General features: G+C 49.9%; 6 protein-coding genes across 6 annotated transcripts; 2 read left to right on the top strand and 4 right to left on the bottom strand.

The window, feature by feature from the left end:
• Positions 1–160: 160 nt before the first annotated feature.
• On the bottom strand, positions 161–1671 carry K460DRAFT_397718 (uncharacterized protein). The gene is made up of 4 exons (XM_040936176.1): positions 1286–1671; positions 1063–1181; positions 590–1009; positions 161–538 (listed from the first exon to the last, which is right to left on the bottom strand). The coding sequence occupies exons 1-4, from the start codon at positions 1333–1335 to the stop codon at positions 186–188; spliced, it is 942 nt and encodes a 313-aa protein (XP_040784063.1). The 5' UTR covers positions 1336–1671; the 3' UTR covers positions 161–185.
• A 1656-nt stretch (positions 1672–3327) lies between these two features.
• K460DRAFT_419555 (uncharacterized protein) lies at positions 3328–4759 on the top strand. The gene has a single exon (XM_040938022.1). It carries the CDS (start codon positions 3533–3535, stop codon positions 4442–4444), a length of 912 nt encoding a protein of 303 aa, XP_040784062.1. The 5' UTR covers positions 3328–3532; the 3' UTR covers positions 4445–4759.
• A 910-nt stretch (positions 4760–5669) lies between these two features.
• K460DRAFT_292284 (uncharacterized protein) lies at positions 5670–7464 on the bottom strand (the record flags this gene model as incomplete). The annotated part of the gene is made up of 2 exons (XM_040929344.1): positions 5670–7132; positions 7398–7464. 2 exons carry the CDS (start codon positions 7462–7464, stop codon positions 5670–5672), a joined length of 1530 nt encoding a protein of 509 aa, XP_040784061.1.
• A 960-nt stretch (positions 7465–8424) lies between these two features.
• Positions 8425–9572, bottom strand: K460DRAFT_168453 (uncharacterized protein). Its single transcript, XM_040926933.1, has one exon. The coding sequence runs from the start codon at positions 9536–9538 to the stop codon at positions 8789–8791; it is 750 nt and encodes a 249-aa protein (XP_040784060.1). The 5' UTR covers positions 9539–9572; the 3' UTR covers positions 8425–8788.
• A 298-nt stretch (positions 9573–9870) lies between these two features.
• K460DRAFT_419553 (uncharacterized protein) lies at positions 9871–13338 on the top strand. The gene is made up of 2 exons (XM_040938021.1): positions 9871–10165; positions 10215–13338. The coding sequence occupies exons 1-2, from the start codon at positions 10126–10128 to the stop codon at positions 12857–12859; spliced, it is 2685 nt and encodes an 894-aa protein (XP_040784059.1). The 5' UTR covers positions 9871–10125; the 3' UTR covers positions 12860–13338.
• On the bottom strand, positions 13245–14722 carry K460DRAFT_369523 (SUR7-domain-containing protein). Its single transcript, XM_040933978.1, has 3 exons — positions 14379–14722; positions 13838–14318; positions 13245–13779 (listed from the first exon to the last, which is right to left on the bottom strand). Exons 1-3 carry the CDS (start codon positions 14392–14394, stop codon positions 13524–13526), a joined length of 753 nt encoding a protein of 250 aa, XP_040784058.1. The 5' UTR covers positions 14395–14722; the 3' UTR covers positions 13245–13523.
• Positions 14723–14817: the final 95 nt, after the last annotated feature.

Below are 14817 nucleotides of genomic sequence, written 5' to 3'. Positions count from 1 at the left end.
AGTTCAATCATAATGGAGGATTTTGGGGCAATCGCGAAACCTTTCAATCTACCCTGTCAGTAGTTAGTACAAAACTACAACATGTCAAAACAAGGGAGCATGAAGTCAACGAAAGGGGCCCCTTGGGAGTAATTTAGTAGGTAAATTAGTATTATTTTGTAACCCTTTATCAAAAACTGTGCCAACTAGTTCCTCTTCGGCGTCTCTTCTGTCGTCAGGCCTAACCCTTGCTCCTGATTTACTCGTTTCGCCAAATCTGTCGAGAATTCTGACTGCAAAGGACGTGGAGAGGTTTCCGGTGATTCGAGTTCTGACACCCGTGTTGCTCCAGCAGGAAGTTCTGAGAACCGACGGTTACCCGCGCTACTCGACGATTCTGCAGGAAGTTCTGAGTATCTATGTTCGTTGGAAGCTGGCACCTCCCCCGGCAGCTCTTGAGGACCGTCCATCATGTTGGCGTACCGTTGCTGGTAGGGGCCTTTGTTTGGAGACGCGTCTTGGTAGTATTCCTGGTTGGGAGCGGTGTATGTAGGCGGCGCTGTTCACACATTAGCAAATGGCAGCTCAGTAGGATTTGTGGCTGTCGTACGTGATTGACCGCCATATTGTGTCGATCCCCTTGCTCCATCCGGCTTTTCGCTAGTCATCGGCAACATTGCAGTTGCGCTCTCATTTTGGGCACGCCTCTTTTTACGAAGAATAAAGAAAATAATCAGGCCGATGATGGCAAGAGCAACTACTCCTCCGACTACGCCACCAGCGATTGCACCTGTATTGCTTTTCTTTGAGGTTGGCGTTGCGCTCGAGGAGGACGTTGCGCTCGTGTAGGCCTGGAACTGCTCCGGTCGCTCCAGGAATGCAGGCACCAGGTTGCCTTGAGGACATGTCGCTGGTGGGGTCGAATTACATGGATTCGTGTCGCCAGTGACCTTGCAACAGCCCCAGAACGTACTCGCAGCATTGCAGGTGAAGAAATCGCTGGCACTTCCACAGCTAGCGTCAGGCCATTCTGTCACAAGGTTAGTGTATGTATAACATGTAGTTCGTGTCTGAATATATTACCTCCGTGGTGCGATACATTATACCCACCCGCACGAATGTTACCTTGTACACACCCGTTGGCACCACATGGGTCGGTGGTACAACATCCTACGAACTTGCTCCCGGTCGCGCAAGCATACCTAACGTTGTTAGCGTTGCACTAAGCAAACAGAAGGATGTGGGATCAGTTGAGACCGGTTGGGAGCTCTAAACATGGAATGCATCGACGTGTCGATATACGTACCATTTCCCTCCAGTTGGGCAGTGGAAATCGAAGAAGCTTGAATTCGACATGACGAATCTTCGCTCCAGAGTTGAGGTTTATGTTTCCCGATATAAATTGAGATGGCTCGAATAGCAAAGAACGACTACGAGTAGGGAAGAGGAAAGAACGAAACGTGAGTGAGAGCTGAACGAAAGATAGCCAGCTTATGGGACAAAGGATGGGGCACTACATCTAGTTCACAGATCAACACAGGACAAGGACGGGTACAACACATGGGCGTAATGTCCGTACGCCGTACGGTGGGCCTGATAAAGACCACGCCGTAATCGTAGCGCCACGGACTCCACTTGCAGCTTGCGCCTCGCTTAGCACGGCCTAGCAGCTACTTTGCCGTGCTGCGGCTGGGGGTGATGTTGTAAATTTGGTGTTGTGTCAGAAGCTTGACTGCGTTGGCGTAAGAGTTGTTCCGTCTGACGACTGGAAGGGGTTTGGCGTAGGATTACGCCCGGGTGGAGCCTCTGCACCGTTCTTCCGCCCGTGACTGATAGCGGTCTAGGCTGGGAGCCTCAGGCAGTTAACAAAGTCAGCCTTGTGAGCAAGGAAAGGCGAGGCGAATGAAGAGAGCTACGCGCCGACCTCGTCGGCGCAGATATCGAAGAGTTGCAATGCATGAAACATGCTTCCGTTGTTGCACATCGCCGCATCGCACTGCCACGCGGGGAGTGTCTCAAATAGACTTCTATGCAGCCACACGGCGAAGCAACTTCGGTTGCAATGGTGGCATCGTCTGTCACGAATTGCCTTTGTCTGTAAAGCTCGGTCCAGTTGGCGTCGTAATTTCGCAAGGGCCCCCACCAGATTGTGCTGTCTAATGATCAACCCGTCTGTTGTACGAGGTTGGAGTTCTTAGAGTGGAGCTTTTGAGTTGCACGCCAATCATAGTCCTGGGCGTAGGGCGTAGGCGCTTATTTGACCCATATTTTCCCCATTTATAGTGCGACACTAGAGATGCTGAAGAACCGGGATAGTCTGGCACACTGCTCATTTGAAAATGCTTCCAGACATTCGGGAGAGCAATCCAGGTGGTTTGACTCAAGGTCACAGTTCAAGCTCTATGATTGCATGCCGGATCCGTTTCTGCAGTCAAAATGTCTTTGTTAAGGCGCGGGCCGCTTTGTCGCGTGTTTCAGATGTTCGATTTGGGAATGCAGTTTGCTTGGAGGACGTCAACGATCAATTGAAGCTGGAAGTGGCTTGTTTGACCATTAGAATGAAGGATTGAATGACCATAAAGCTATGTCGACTGGTGTGATTGTTCCAGCAGACCAGTCTCATGTATTGTCAAACTCGTATGTTTTCCTCTTATAAGAGTAGTCTGCCAAGAAGCTCCTAACGGCCCGCTGCACCTGACAAAGGCTACTCTGGTGAACCGAAGGCCCGTCGGCTCCTGGCAACAACCTGTTGACTTACTAGGCGAGAAGACCGACATGATGGATCGTGATAAAGATATAGACCCTCTAGTAGTGCGCAAGGAGTAGAGGAGAAAAAGGTGTACTCTCTCCTTGCATGTTTATAACTTGACTGTCAATATCTCAATCGACTTGAGAGCGCTAACTCCAGAGTGCTTTTGATCTACAAACTAACTATTTGGAAGTGTATCGAGATTTCGTACAGGGTGCCCTCAGTCGAATGCCTTATCCTGTGTCGCTCCTCGTGCATTGCTCCAAGTGTTCCGGCATGGGCGTCGACGACAGAAAGAGGTAGGGGAACTAGTCTATGGCGTAGACTGCGGCAACGAAATCGAGAAGAATGACGCGCTCTTATAAGATATTACGATACTGTGGGCTATATCAAGTTGCTCGCGCCTCACAAGGCTGGCGTCACGATACGTGTCCCATGTGGTAAACTTTGGAGTAGGCGCACTTGCTGTGGGCAAATGTGTTATTGGGGGCACTAACTGAAGCAGGACTTGTTTGTTGAGATCGGTGATGCCAAGCCGGTATCTATCGGTACCGATACAGTACCGGTAATCTTTGCCTGCCAACCGTGTCTGCCTCGAACAGCATAAACTCGACTCTTTCCCTCCTATCACGCATCACGCAATCGCATTGGCTGCCTCCTTGGTTGCTACTCGACGACGCTTCCGCTCAGAACCTGTTGCCACTTCAACTGAAGTATAACCTCGAGTCGACTACCTCTTATTACATTCACGACATCGAGTTACCCTTGCTCAAATATACCTGCTTGGCCGCGCCCGGAGACTCGATGCCTAACAACACCTGGTTCACACCTTACAAATTCCCGCCGTCGACATGCCTAAGTCTTGGGCCGTCGCAGGGTATAGTCTACGAGGTCTCCGATGAGGCTGTGGTGAAACTTCCCTTCCAATATCCGGTCGCCAGATCACCACCTACAGACGAAACAAACGAGCAATTGCACATGTCGCTCCAAAGTTTTGCCCTATTCAAGAAAGAAAGCACATTCTACACCATTCTAGCTAAATCCCCGCACCCAAACCTCGCACAAAGGCTGCAGACCAAACTTCTCACTGGTATAGTTCTCCCGCGTTATAAGTTAGTAGAACAGGTTTGGGGACTCCATACAACGGCAACACACATTGCATGGATCAAACAGCTTGTTAGTGCTGTCGTATGGCTCGAGGACCTTGGATATACGCACGGAGATATTAATAAACGCAATATGGGGATTGATGACCACAATCAGCTCAAGCTATTCGATTTTGGGTCTGTCAGGCATTGCGACGATGAAGGCTTCTCTGAACAAGTCGCGGAAGATCAATTCACTCTGGCAACATGCATACATTATTTAGCGTCTGGTATCGATCATGTTGCGAAAGCCAACAGCTATGCAGAAGTACAAAGGACGATCAGTATCCTCAAAGGCGGTCAAGGCATTGTGGATGAAGCTGCAAAAGACTTTGAGGAAGTCATTCAAGCGGGCTGGACAGGGGCAGTCTCTGTTCTATCATCATTAAAAAGGCGCATGGCAGAGATTAGCAACAACGCAGTAGCTCAACATAAAGACTCTCTGCATGAGGAACAAACGAAGTATGATCGTTTGCTGGTTGAGGAAGACTCACGATGGATGAACGAAGAGGTTTACCGTGCGGCTTGGCAAGCTGAATGCTATGAGATTCCAGATGATATCTGGAGTTGATTGATATGCGCAAAACATGTTCTATCTTCCATGTGTAAATTCCGTGCCTTGACACAGGATCGATGACTACTTCTATCTGAACATGAACATTTCAGTTCCGTCATGTCCAACAGACATTTTCGGTGTGTTGTCCTTAAATCGGCTATGAGCGTCCTGCAGCTTTGCAATCCGGACAAAAGTCGTTAACAACTTTGTCTGTTATAGAATGGTTGTATGGAGGGTTGGCGCAGTTTGGACCATTTGGCTTCTCCTTGCAATCGTAAACCTTCTCTGGCCCTTCCACCTTATCACCGCATTTGCGGTATTTTGTGCCTGGAGCCGCCTTGAAACACATTTCTACGAAAATTAAGCATAAAAACTCGCTTTCAAGTGGCATGAAACTTACTCAACTTGCTTTGAGGTAGGGCTTCGTTAAAGTTGAGATGAAGTTTGTGATTTGGTCCTGAAGGTAACATCGAGCTTTTATCTGGTCGCATCATGTTTCAATTTATATTATTCATTGGAAGCCTAGGCTTCCAATGGGTGGACAGCCACGACCGGTGAAGAATCACACGACGGGATTGGCGAACTGATGCATTAAGCTAAGCAATTTGATGCATCCATCACGTACCCCACACAGGCCCCTTACGTCATGGGTGAGTTCATCAAATACTCTGCTGCCTAGTGTACTGATTTGTAGTAGCAGGCAGCCAATGTATTTTTCGTCCGGCAATAGTACTAGGTGCAATACCACATTTCAACTACCTCAATTATTCAAATATCCATAGGGCCCTTGAAATGTGCTTTATTCAGGTTACGACACTTAACGCCTGTCGCTGAACTCCGCAACATCAAATACGAGGGAACTATCTTCGATGTGCCATAGCACGAGCCTGCCCAGATCAAGAACTAAATGTGCCACCAAGTGGACAATTAAGAGACTTGCCTTGTCCCTTAACGTTCAAGATACTGACGTAGGCGGGAGATGCCTCGCATACAATGCAAGGACGCCATCTAATTCTTCAGATTAAGATCGATCAGTGCCCTAACTCTCTTACAGCGCTCGCGAGCAAGGTCGCATGCTTTGCCGTTGAGCTGTCGAAACTTACTAATACATTGGTTAACGTCCGCGAATACCGGACTTCTGTTACTTCTCGTGGGTACGCTGTAGTCGAGATAAGCGTGGCCTGATAAGTGTCACAGGAGGCACATGTGGGCCCGGTTTAAATGGCGAGGGTAGCCCCCGTTACTTCGTCTTTTTCTTCTTGGAGTTGCCCGACTTTGTTTGGATTGTTGTGGCTGGGGTGATCTGCTGAACACTCGGCTGACTGTCCAGTACGACATGATCATGAGCTAAGGTATACTCTTCAAGTTGCTGGGACAATCCTGAGCGTGACGAGACTAGGTCTGCATCTACGGATTGAAGTTCGGACAGCTCAGAGACGTCGAAGTTCAAGCCAGCGGGTAACATATCGATAGCAGAGCAGATCAGTTTAAAGTGATCAGTGGCCCATAAATCAAGGATGTTCATGGCAACAGTCCATGCAACCCATCTGTTGTCCGCTTGTGCTGTCTTTTCGATGTCAAACTTCGCAATTGGTTCTCGGTAGAACTCAGGGTTGTCACCATTTATGACAATCAAATGTGCCCAAATTCGCACATCAACATCACTATGCGAGTATGAAAAGCCGTTGATTGTGTTGTGAAGCTCTCTCTCTCGGCCTACAAGACGGAAGAGCTCGAAAAGACCACGTGATAAGACAGTTTGACTGTGAGCGTTTTGTCGATCGGCGATATCAAGCGCGGATGCTCCGCATTTCACTTCGCTGGTTAGGAATGGAAAGTACATATCGTACGTGGCGGCAAAATAGGAGCAATCTTCCAGATCGTTTCCAATAAAGGGCTGAAGCTTTTGCAGTTGTTCCTTAGTAAAAGCTTCCCGCTTGAATCCAAGGCTGTAGTCTGGTTGCGGTCCTGATCCGTAAAATGGGATAGCGTTGTTCCAGCCGGCGTTGGTAGTCTCTCGGAGAATCTCTAGATGCTTAGAGCCGCGAATTGCTAGAATTTCGGCAGAAGGAACAATCAGCTGCGCGATGTCACGAATCACCCTGGTCTCGTTCCTGCCTTTGATCAATTTCAAAGTATCCTCGAACAGATCATCTTCAAACGATGTATCTTTTGGCGGCGACTGTGGCGACTTTAGAAGCTTTTGGCAAAGCTCTTTGCTCTCCACACTGATATTCTTGTATTTATTCATGAAGCTACCGCGTTCACTGAGCTGGCTTTCATAACGAGGATGTCGGTATGGGGCGCTCTTCTGTTCCCGCGGCAATTGGTCGCTCGGTGTTCGTGTTAGGACTGTTTCGGAGTTGATGCTCGCATCTGAACATTTGCGACGTAGGGAAACCGATGACTTCTTTCTTGCCAGCGCAGGCTGGACAAGCTCTCGAAAACGATCCATGGTTTCTTCTTGCTCCGCGTTTGGCCAGGTTCCATTCTCTCTCCAGTAGTCAACTCGAGCTTCGCCGGTTGTCTTCCAAACTGTTCGTGTTGGTTCTGAGGCCCTCTCGAGCAAAAGGCGGGAGGGTATAACTTCATCTTCTCGAGGTCGCTTTTGCTTCTCAACCTGCGCGCGAGGCTTCGTCTGGGGGGAATCTTGAGTTCGTAGAGGCTTGTTCTTAGGTTGTTCAATTGATGGGTTCTCGGGGTCTCGAATGCGCTTTTTTGACTTGACGGCTTCTGCCTGGACTTGTTGAGGCTTTGAAAGCTCCGTCGCCATGTTAGACCGTTGTCATTGACCAAAGATAACACACACACGCCTCTTGCTTTGTTAAGTAAAGAGTATCGGTTCGAGATGTGGAGCCTTCCTTAACCGCTGCTCGTATGCGATCGCTGCGTCGCGTCGCTTTGCTGATAGCCTACACTGCGAAAGTCAGAATGATTATGCAGATTGACAAGAGTTGCAATGATATACCTTTCTTCGTCTGATGTGGCATACGCCATCTCTTCTGGGCGGCTAGAGTTGGTGAACAACTGGCCATGCTGACTGGAATCGCGGATCGAAGCGCTTATACATTGCCGCCAACTTTGAAGTGTAGGGTTGCTAGTCAGAGCACGGATCCGCAGGAAAGCTAAGGAAGACGCCAAGCCCGCAGGAGAACGCGCTACTCCATATACGTTGCAGCCACGCGAGACGCACTGTGAGGCGAGACACTTTTGCATTTCAGACCTCCAGAATTTCCCCTTAGCAAATTTGTAATGTTATAGTTGATGGATACATGTCTATTGCGAATAATGCCTCCTTGGCTTGTCTTTGAACAGCATCTCAGTGTTGACCCGTATCTTACCATACTACAGTTTTGTTAAGCTGAGTTCTGAACTCTAACATTACTTCCCCAGGTATACGCGATAGTACCATTTTTCTTGTGCTGCTGAGCCTGATCGGGCCACGTCAGCCAAACGATCCCTGCGTCTGCACCTACAACCCAAACAACGCGAAATCAAGCCACAAAGTGGTATTATGAAGCCAAGAGATTGCGTTGCCATGCGAGAAGGATCAAGCACTAAGCTTACTCTGTTATGATATGCCAGAAGACGTGCGCTGGTGCACTCGTATTCACACCGATATGAAGGCATCCACTGCGTCTGGAGCAACAATGTCTATCTATGAGGTGCATGTTTACCTTGCTTCACCCACTTGCGGCCGTATACAGATCAACCACGTTCAGGATCAAGCCACAAAGAGCAAGTTAATTGCCATCTTCTCAGCCGAGATATTGTTCATGTTCATGTGAAGGGCGAAAAGTGGAAGGTGACGGGATCAGCAGCAGCATCTCGATGGCACCCAAGCGAGACTCACTCGCCATAGCGGAGTATATAAGAAGAGACGATGGTGAGTGAACGCTGAACGAACGCAGAACAAAGAAGGCAGCTTCGAATACAAGCATCTGCTCATCGATACTATCAATCTCATCACTATCATTCAATACCTGATCCTCAAACACCGAATTCGAAAATCAACCCACTCCCACCATTTACATATTTACAGCATTGCCTATTGTGAAACCACGCCACCTGTCAATGCCTGTGAATGGGCTACGAGGTACTGTAAGGATGGATCGTTATGTAAGGCGAAAATATTGGACTGTGGGCATAGCGATTGCAGATAGTCGGATAATCATGTTCTACCCCAGCGGTAAACGTGTAAGTGAGATGCTTATCCCACATTTGGTATCGTATATTTTGACATTCCAGGATGCCTTGAGTAGTGCTGGCACCAGGCAGGGCGAGGGATTCAAAGAAGACGGGTTGAGGTGTTTGAGGGACAAGGCATATGATTGGGGTAGTCATCCACACAGTCTTTGATTATGAGTTATCTCTCTTTAGGGCTGCAGCTATTAGTGAGAGGCTATAAAAGTCATTTTCTCGCCTCGCATACTCTACATCATCCAGTGTCCACCCGTGTGTTCCTATCTTCGTACCCAGTTTGTCTCCCTCCTTTTTGCATGAGTCGAAGTCTATGATAACAGCATTGTCTCCATCCATCATGATGTTTGATGGGTTGAGATCATTGTGTACAAGTCCCAAGTCATGCATATGACGTACACCTGCTTCTATTTCACGCAGAAACCGGCTCCTGTCAAAGTATGACCTCTCTTTCAACATCTGCGAGAGAGTAGTGCAATATTTTGGAAAGCAAAGCCCTCTTATTCGACCAGCTTCTACGATGCAGCCCATGTATTGCGCGACGTTGGGATGTGGGTGTAATTTTAGAACCTCGCACGCTTCCACCTCGGTCAGGATTTGACGACCGTAGTCTTGTTCATTAGCGGTTTCGTCGTAGTAAAGAAAGCTGGGTCGTTTCAAGTAACAGGTAGAAGGTAGTGGTTCAGGAGCTCGAGTGAATGTGGGATCAGCTAACGGCCAGATGTGATTTGCAGGGATTGGAATTGTCTCCAGTTGGTCCACATCAATTCTTGAAGATTGGGGGATGCGCAAACTGGTCTTGGCGTAGAAGTATTCGTTGTCAGCTCTTCGCAGAATGATTTTTGTGTGGTCAAAATGGCAGTCGTCTCCATGTTCAAGGAACACTTGGGCTTGTTCGCAAAGTTCCATCACAACCTGAGCCACAAACAGTTAGAATATATATCATTCAAGCGTGAAAGGAGGGTAGATACCTCATGAAGTTGATTACTGCGCCTTACGTCGCGGATCGATATGCTATAGCAGTGGGATTGTTGTGGAGGAAGCGACCGATACCAGGCCTTCCATATACTGATTTATGTAACCAGAGATGATATTCAAGACGACATAGTGGGTGTTGGCGTGAAGATGGTGGTCTTTGATGTATATTCTGGTGTCCGACGCCCGGGCCACCTCAAGATAGCACTAGTGGGCCCTGCGTCACCACAGCGGGATATAACGCATAAACAACACATCAGGCATCGCCAGGCTGATCCACGAATGATATACCACAAATAACAAGAAACTTGTTCTTTTTACACCTGAATCAGGACCTTGAATATATGCGCCGCACCAATGTGATCCCAGCTGTGATGAGACGACCCCTGCCCAACCTCCCCAGCCTCCAGGATGCACCAGCCATCCCGAGTAGAAAACTCACCTGCAGCCAGCTCTTAGAAATCTACACAATGCTAACATTCTTGCACGACTCCACTCTTGCTTAGCGTTCCAGAGAAGATATGAGTGTGGACCCCGAGTTCCAGCTCAAGCACACCAACGGTCCGCCTCCTCAGCTATCCAAACTTGCGTCTACTGACCCAGAGAATAGTATCTCGACCTCGACTCTCCCACCAAGGCTCTCAGCAGAGCGTTGCTGCCTCATTAGCTGCCTCTGAAGGATTCTACAGCGTCTCCGAGAACACATCCAGCGATAGCGAGGACAAGAAACCTCTCTTCCAAACACCGCCATCCCACCACCGAACCCCGGCAGCAAGTCATGAGCATTTGTTGTCCGAAACTGAAACCCCAATAACATCGCTACGCGGCATTGGTATCCCGAGGCAACACGGACGCCCTCAATCGCCGGCTGTCTCGACAATCGCGGAGGAGAGACCAGGAACACAAGACACAAGGCGGTCCCAGGTGCGGTCCGACATGGACTCGGCGTCCGTGGCAACGACACCAGGTCAAGACACAACACCATACATACGGTTCGCTATCGACCAGCTGACCCGAGATGAAGAGGTCAGAGGTTCGCGCGTCTACCCTGAAGATAGGCCACAGGTCCAAGACGAGGACTACCCTGTCGAGAGAATTGTCTCAGACGATGGCTTGGGATACATGGCACAAGAGCAAAGGACACAGCAGAGGATGTCGCAGTACCTGCCCCCGCAGCCTCAGAGACAGCCCTCGGCACCAACTGCGAACACTCAACTACCCGTGGCGGCTCAACCTCAATACCCTCACCACCAACCACAACAACCTCCCTCTCGGGTAGAGAAAGACGTATTCGTAGCGAGCACCCAACCGCATGCGCCGCTCCACTTCCTCCCTGCTATCCTCCGCCCTCTCTGGCTAGGTCTCTTCATCTTCCTGTGTCTCACTATCCTCGCGGCACTAATCTTCTGCGCTATTTACTCGAACCGAAGCAACGGTAATGGACTCTGGGACTACAACTCCTTCGGTGATAGTCGCTACTTCGTATTCGAGTATCTTCCAACCATGCTCGGAATGTTGATTCTCCTCTGGCTCATCCAGATCCAGACCGCCCTTCAACGGATCGTGCCGTTTATATCAATGGCCTCTAAATCATTCCACCGACGCTCCGAAGCTGTCTTCCTCCAACTGCATCCCATGCAGTTTCTTCTACCAAATTTCGAGCACTTTCGTGCAGGCCAACGTCGTGTCGGGGCCTGCTATATTATCTTCTGGCTATTCACTTGGACGATACCCCTTCTTGCATCTTCATTCAACGTACGATATGATCTAGAACGAGGCGTATGGAGATGGGTCGCTGTTCAGGGCGTCATCTGGACCGTCGTCGTTCTATACATTCTATTGATCATCGCTTTGGTGGTCCTGTTGATATTTCTTATACAAAACCAGACAGGGTTGAGGTGGGATCCTCGATCGCTCGCCGACGTCGTTTCACTTCTCGAACGCTCAAACATCATGGCTGATTACAATGGCTCCGAGACGTTTGAAAAGGGCGATTGGCACTTGGTGAGTAACCGCGCTGACCGCATCGGCTACTGGAGTACTACGAAGCGACCGACCGATGTCTTCTATGGCATTGGTGAAGAGGGTGGAGATAATAGGAGATTTTCGCTCGAAGCAGGTCGAATTAGGGAGAAGGGACCCGAGCGCACATATCCCGAGCCGGCACACGGCAACGAGAAGCCTGGCGACTTTTCTATTCGCATGGACATCCGCAGTCCAGGCGTACGGTTGAGGTACCTGCCGTGGTATCTCAAAGACACCTCGGTCGTCGCTTGGATCGTTATCGCCAGTGTCCTGCTGGTCGCTTTCCTGGCCGTCAGCTTCGTGAACCGCGCTGTCCGCATCGGCTTTCTACCTCAGGTCTTCGCACGTACGGACGCTAGTGGCTTCTCTGCCTCCAACTTCCTGTACTCGTTCATCCCAGCGCTGATCGGCAACTTTCTCTTCTTGGCCCTGCTGTCGCTCGATTATTCTCTCCGAACACTCCAGCCTTACATCTCGCTCTCATCGAAAGGTGGCGCTACCGCCGAGACCTCACTTCTTGTTGACTACGCATGTCGGTTGCCCATCTCGGCTACGATTTCAGCAATCGAGAACAGGCACTTCCAAACGGCAGTCCTCTCGCTGGTCTCACTCGTCTCCATGACTATTCCCGTCCTAGCAGGCGGCTGCTTCTGGACGCAATACTGGAACAACGAAGACACGGTCCGCGTCTCAGCAGATCTCCCAGGCTACTACGCGCTCTGCTTCTTCCTCGCTCTTTACACCATCAGCTTGCTCGCCTTGCTCCCCGGTCGTCGCCGAGGTGCCCTGCCGCATCGTAGCAACACGTTGGCCGAGATGATAAGCTGGGTGTACCAATCGCCCATCCTGGCCGATCGCGCCTTCTCCCGCCCGCAAACCAAGCCCGAACTCGTCGCTAGACTGATGGGAAGCACGTACCTCGAGCGCACATGGACACGCTCCGTCGTTTCCCTCGTCCGGCCTTCGAAGAACAATCTCAGGGGCGATTCACCTACGGATCCCGCGCTGGGCGAGAAGAAGACGAGAAAAGAGAAGAGGCATGAGAAGCACGACTCGCTTACGGACCCGGGGAAGATCAGGTACGGCTTTGGCATCCACGTCGGCCGTGATGGCCTTGAACATCTCGGCATCGACCGGGTGCGACGAGGTGGTGATAGGAGCGGAAGGGAGTTGGTGATTTGGGAGGAGCAGCGGAACAACAAGCGCAAGAGCTGGACGGAGCAGGTATGAAGCTTCATCCTTTCACGGGCGACATACATGAGCGAAGACAACGGTCTTTCGCGAACCAGAGGCGACATACATTTGATTTTTTTCGGCGCATTTACAGCGAGCATCGAACTTTTTTACGGCTTTACGGACTTATGGCATTGGGTAAACGGCGCACGCACCTTAGACTACACGACTTTTCATCGACGCGATGCAGGAGTGTACTTGTATGATTTACATAGACGACGACATACGGGGTGGAGATTTGGGGTAATATTTATATGAGAGGCGAAGGGAAAGGAAAGGTCCATGTGATTATGCGGCTACATGGTATATGGGAAATGGACTATGGATGAATGCCAATATTACTTATTATTAATATATTCTCAATAGCACACACTTTTTCTCTTCTGGTTGTCTTATTTTCAAAGTAGTGGAGGCGTAATCAGCATGATGATTGATGAGGACATTGAGTAGTTGGTAGAATTCACAAGATGTCTGAGGAACATGACTTTCAAAGATTATTAACACATCATTCGGCTGAGCGTATCTACAATCGCTTAGGTACTCCTTGCTCCATCGCTCGCGCTATAAACATTATTCATACTTGACAAATATGGCGTGGATATCGTATATATCTTCCAATCTCTCCTTAATCGTAGTTCTCTCATCCTTCCCCAACTTTCATTTACGAGTAGTCGTCCTTGACCCGGCGTGACGAGTCGGTGTCTATAAAGCTCCCCCGGCTACGGTTCGACCGGGTCGATCGGGTACGTTTGACGCCTGATGAGCGGTCGCCGCCGAGCTTTCCACCTAGGCAGAAAAGAATCGTTGCCACGAAGAAGGCAGCCATGGAAGCCCAAGCAAAAGCTAAGAGGTATTTGCCGACGTTTGCTTCAAAGCCTCCAGAGCGGAAGGCATTGCGACCTTTGATAACCCAAGCGCTGGTTATTGTTAGAGGTTATTCGTAGTGTAGCTTGTCTGGAGTTGCGAAAGACTTACGTTAGGAGAGCAGCAGCCAGTGTCTGGAAAAAAAGGGCCACAGCTGTTGTCATGGCGGAGAGGTAGCCACCGAGACGACTGCAGAGCGCCAAGAGGCCAGAGACGAGGGCAATGGCAGCGAAGAAGAGGGCAACCAGGTAGAAGGCAAACATGAACCGGGAGAGGTAGTAGAACGTATGCGTGCCAATAAACTGCTCTGGGACATTCTCCTGCGTGCCAAAGTTTCTCGGCGGGTCGAATGGCAGCGCAGGCACGATGTTTCCACAGTTGGCATTATATCCAGTGGTCGGGTCGCGGCCACAGATGGCGAAGAAGGTCCATCGCGAAGGGTTGCGTGCGTTTTCAATGTTGTTTGTCGATGCCTGAAGGAAGTAGAAGCGATCGATGGGACTGCTGTTGACGGCGCCGGACAAGATGGTGAAGAACTGGAGCAGTATGCCACCGGCGAGCAAGATGAGCGAGACGATGGCGAGAAGGGGTCCTGCGCGTCAAGAATTAGATTTTGGGCAAAAGCCAATGTCTGACACAGGAAGGGACGCACTAGCAGGGCCGGCCATTGTGAGTATGGTCAAGACGATTCGTCGCAACGGTCGAGTGTATTAAGATTACTACAGCACGATAATGCTGAGATACAGGGAGGGAAGCATGCAGAAAATGCTCACAAAGAGCATCGACCTTGTTTATGAGCGCTGGGCTTGGGAGCGGTGACGTAAAGCCGGGAAGCGTGGGAAGTCGGCTAGCTTATGACCTCACTGGGAAACATGACCTGGGATTTGCATCATCCCATCCTCGAATTGGTTCAGTGCGATGCTCAAAAGACAATGGTAGGCTAGGCCAACAAGGCCAGGAAAGGCATAACGTTGTCTTTGCCTCTGGATGCTTGCAGCAATGGGACGCGCGATGCGAGCAAGATGTTTCGCAGGGAGCTGCATCCCTGTAGCTTCCGCGGATAACAACCGAGACTGCTGAGAGACGTGTGC

The sequence above is a fragment of the Cucurbitaria berberidis genome, assembly GCF_010015615.1.
Source record: "Cucurbitaria berberidis CBS 394.84 unplaced genomic scaffold K460scaffold_5, whole genome shotgun sequence".
NCBI lineage: Eukaryota > Fungi > Ascomycota > Dothideomycetes > Pleosporales > Cucurbitariaceae > Cucurbitaria > Cucurbitaria berberidis.
The sequence above is the reverse complement of the archived record's forward strand: the minus strand, read 5'-3'. Positions and strand labels throughout refer to the sequence as shown.

What these genes read in the sequence shown, in the direction of transcription:
- K460DRAFT_397718 (XM_040936176.1), bottom strand. Translation starts at nt 1,335, where the DNA reads ATGTCGAATTCAAGCTTCTTCGATTTCCACTGCCCAACTGGAGGGAAA. An exon ending in TGCCCAACTGGAGGGAAATG is followed by an intron (nt 1,182 to 1,285) that starts GTACGTATATCG and finishes TAACAACGTTAG; the next exon opens with GTATGCTTGCGCGACCGGGA. An exon ending in ACAATATGGCGGTCAATCAC is followed by an intron (nt 539 to 589) that starts GTACGACAGCCA and finishes ATGTGTGAACAG; the next exon opens with CGCCGCCTACATACACCGCT.
- K460DRAFT_419555 (XM_040938022.1), top strand. Translation starts at nt 3,533, where the DNA reads ATGCCTAACAACACCTGGTTCACACCTTACAAATTCCCGCCGTCGACA.
- K460DRAFT_168453 (XM_040926933.1), bottom strand. Translation starts at nt 9,538, where the DNA reads ATGGAACTTTGCGAACAAGCCCAAGTGTTCCTTGAACATGGAGACGAC.
- K460DRAFT_419553 (XM_040938021.1), top strand. Translation starts at nt 10,126, where the DNA reads ATGAGTGTGGACCCCGAGTTCCAGCTCAAGCACACCAACG. An exon ending in CCAGCTCAAGCACACCAACG is followed by an intron (nt 10,166 to 10,214) that starts GTCCGCCTCCTC and finishes CCCAGAGAATAG; the next exon opens with TATCTCGACCTCGACTCTCC.
- K460DRAFT_369523 (XM_040933978.1), bottom strand. An exon ending in CTGGCTGCTGCTCTCCTAAC is followed by an intron (nt 13,780 to 13,837) that starts GTAAGTCTTTCG and finishes AACAATAACCAG; the next exon opens with CGCTTGGGTTATCAAAGGTC.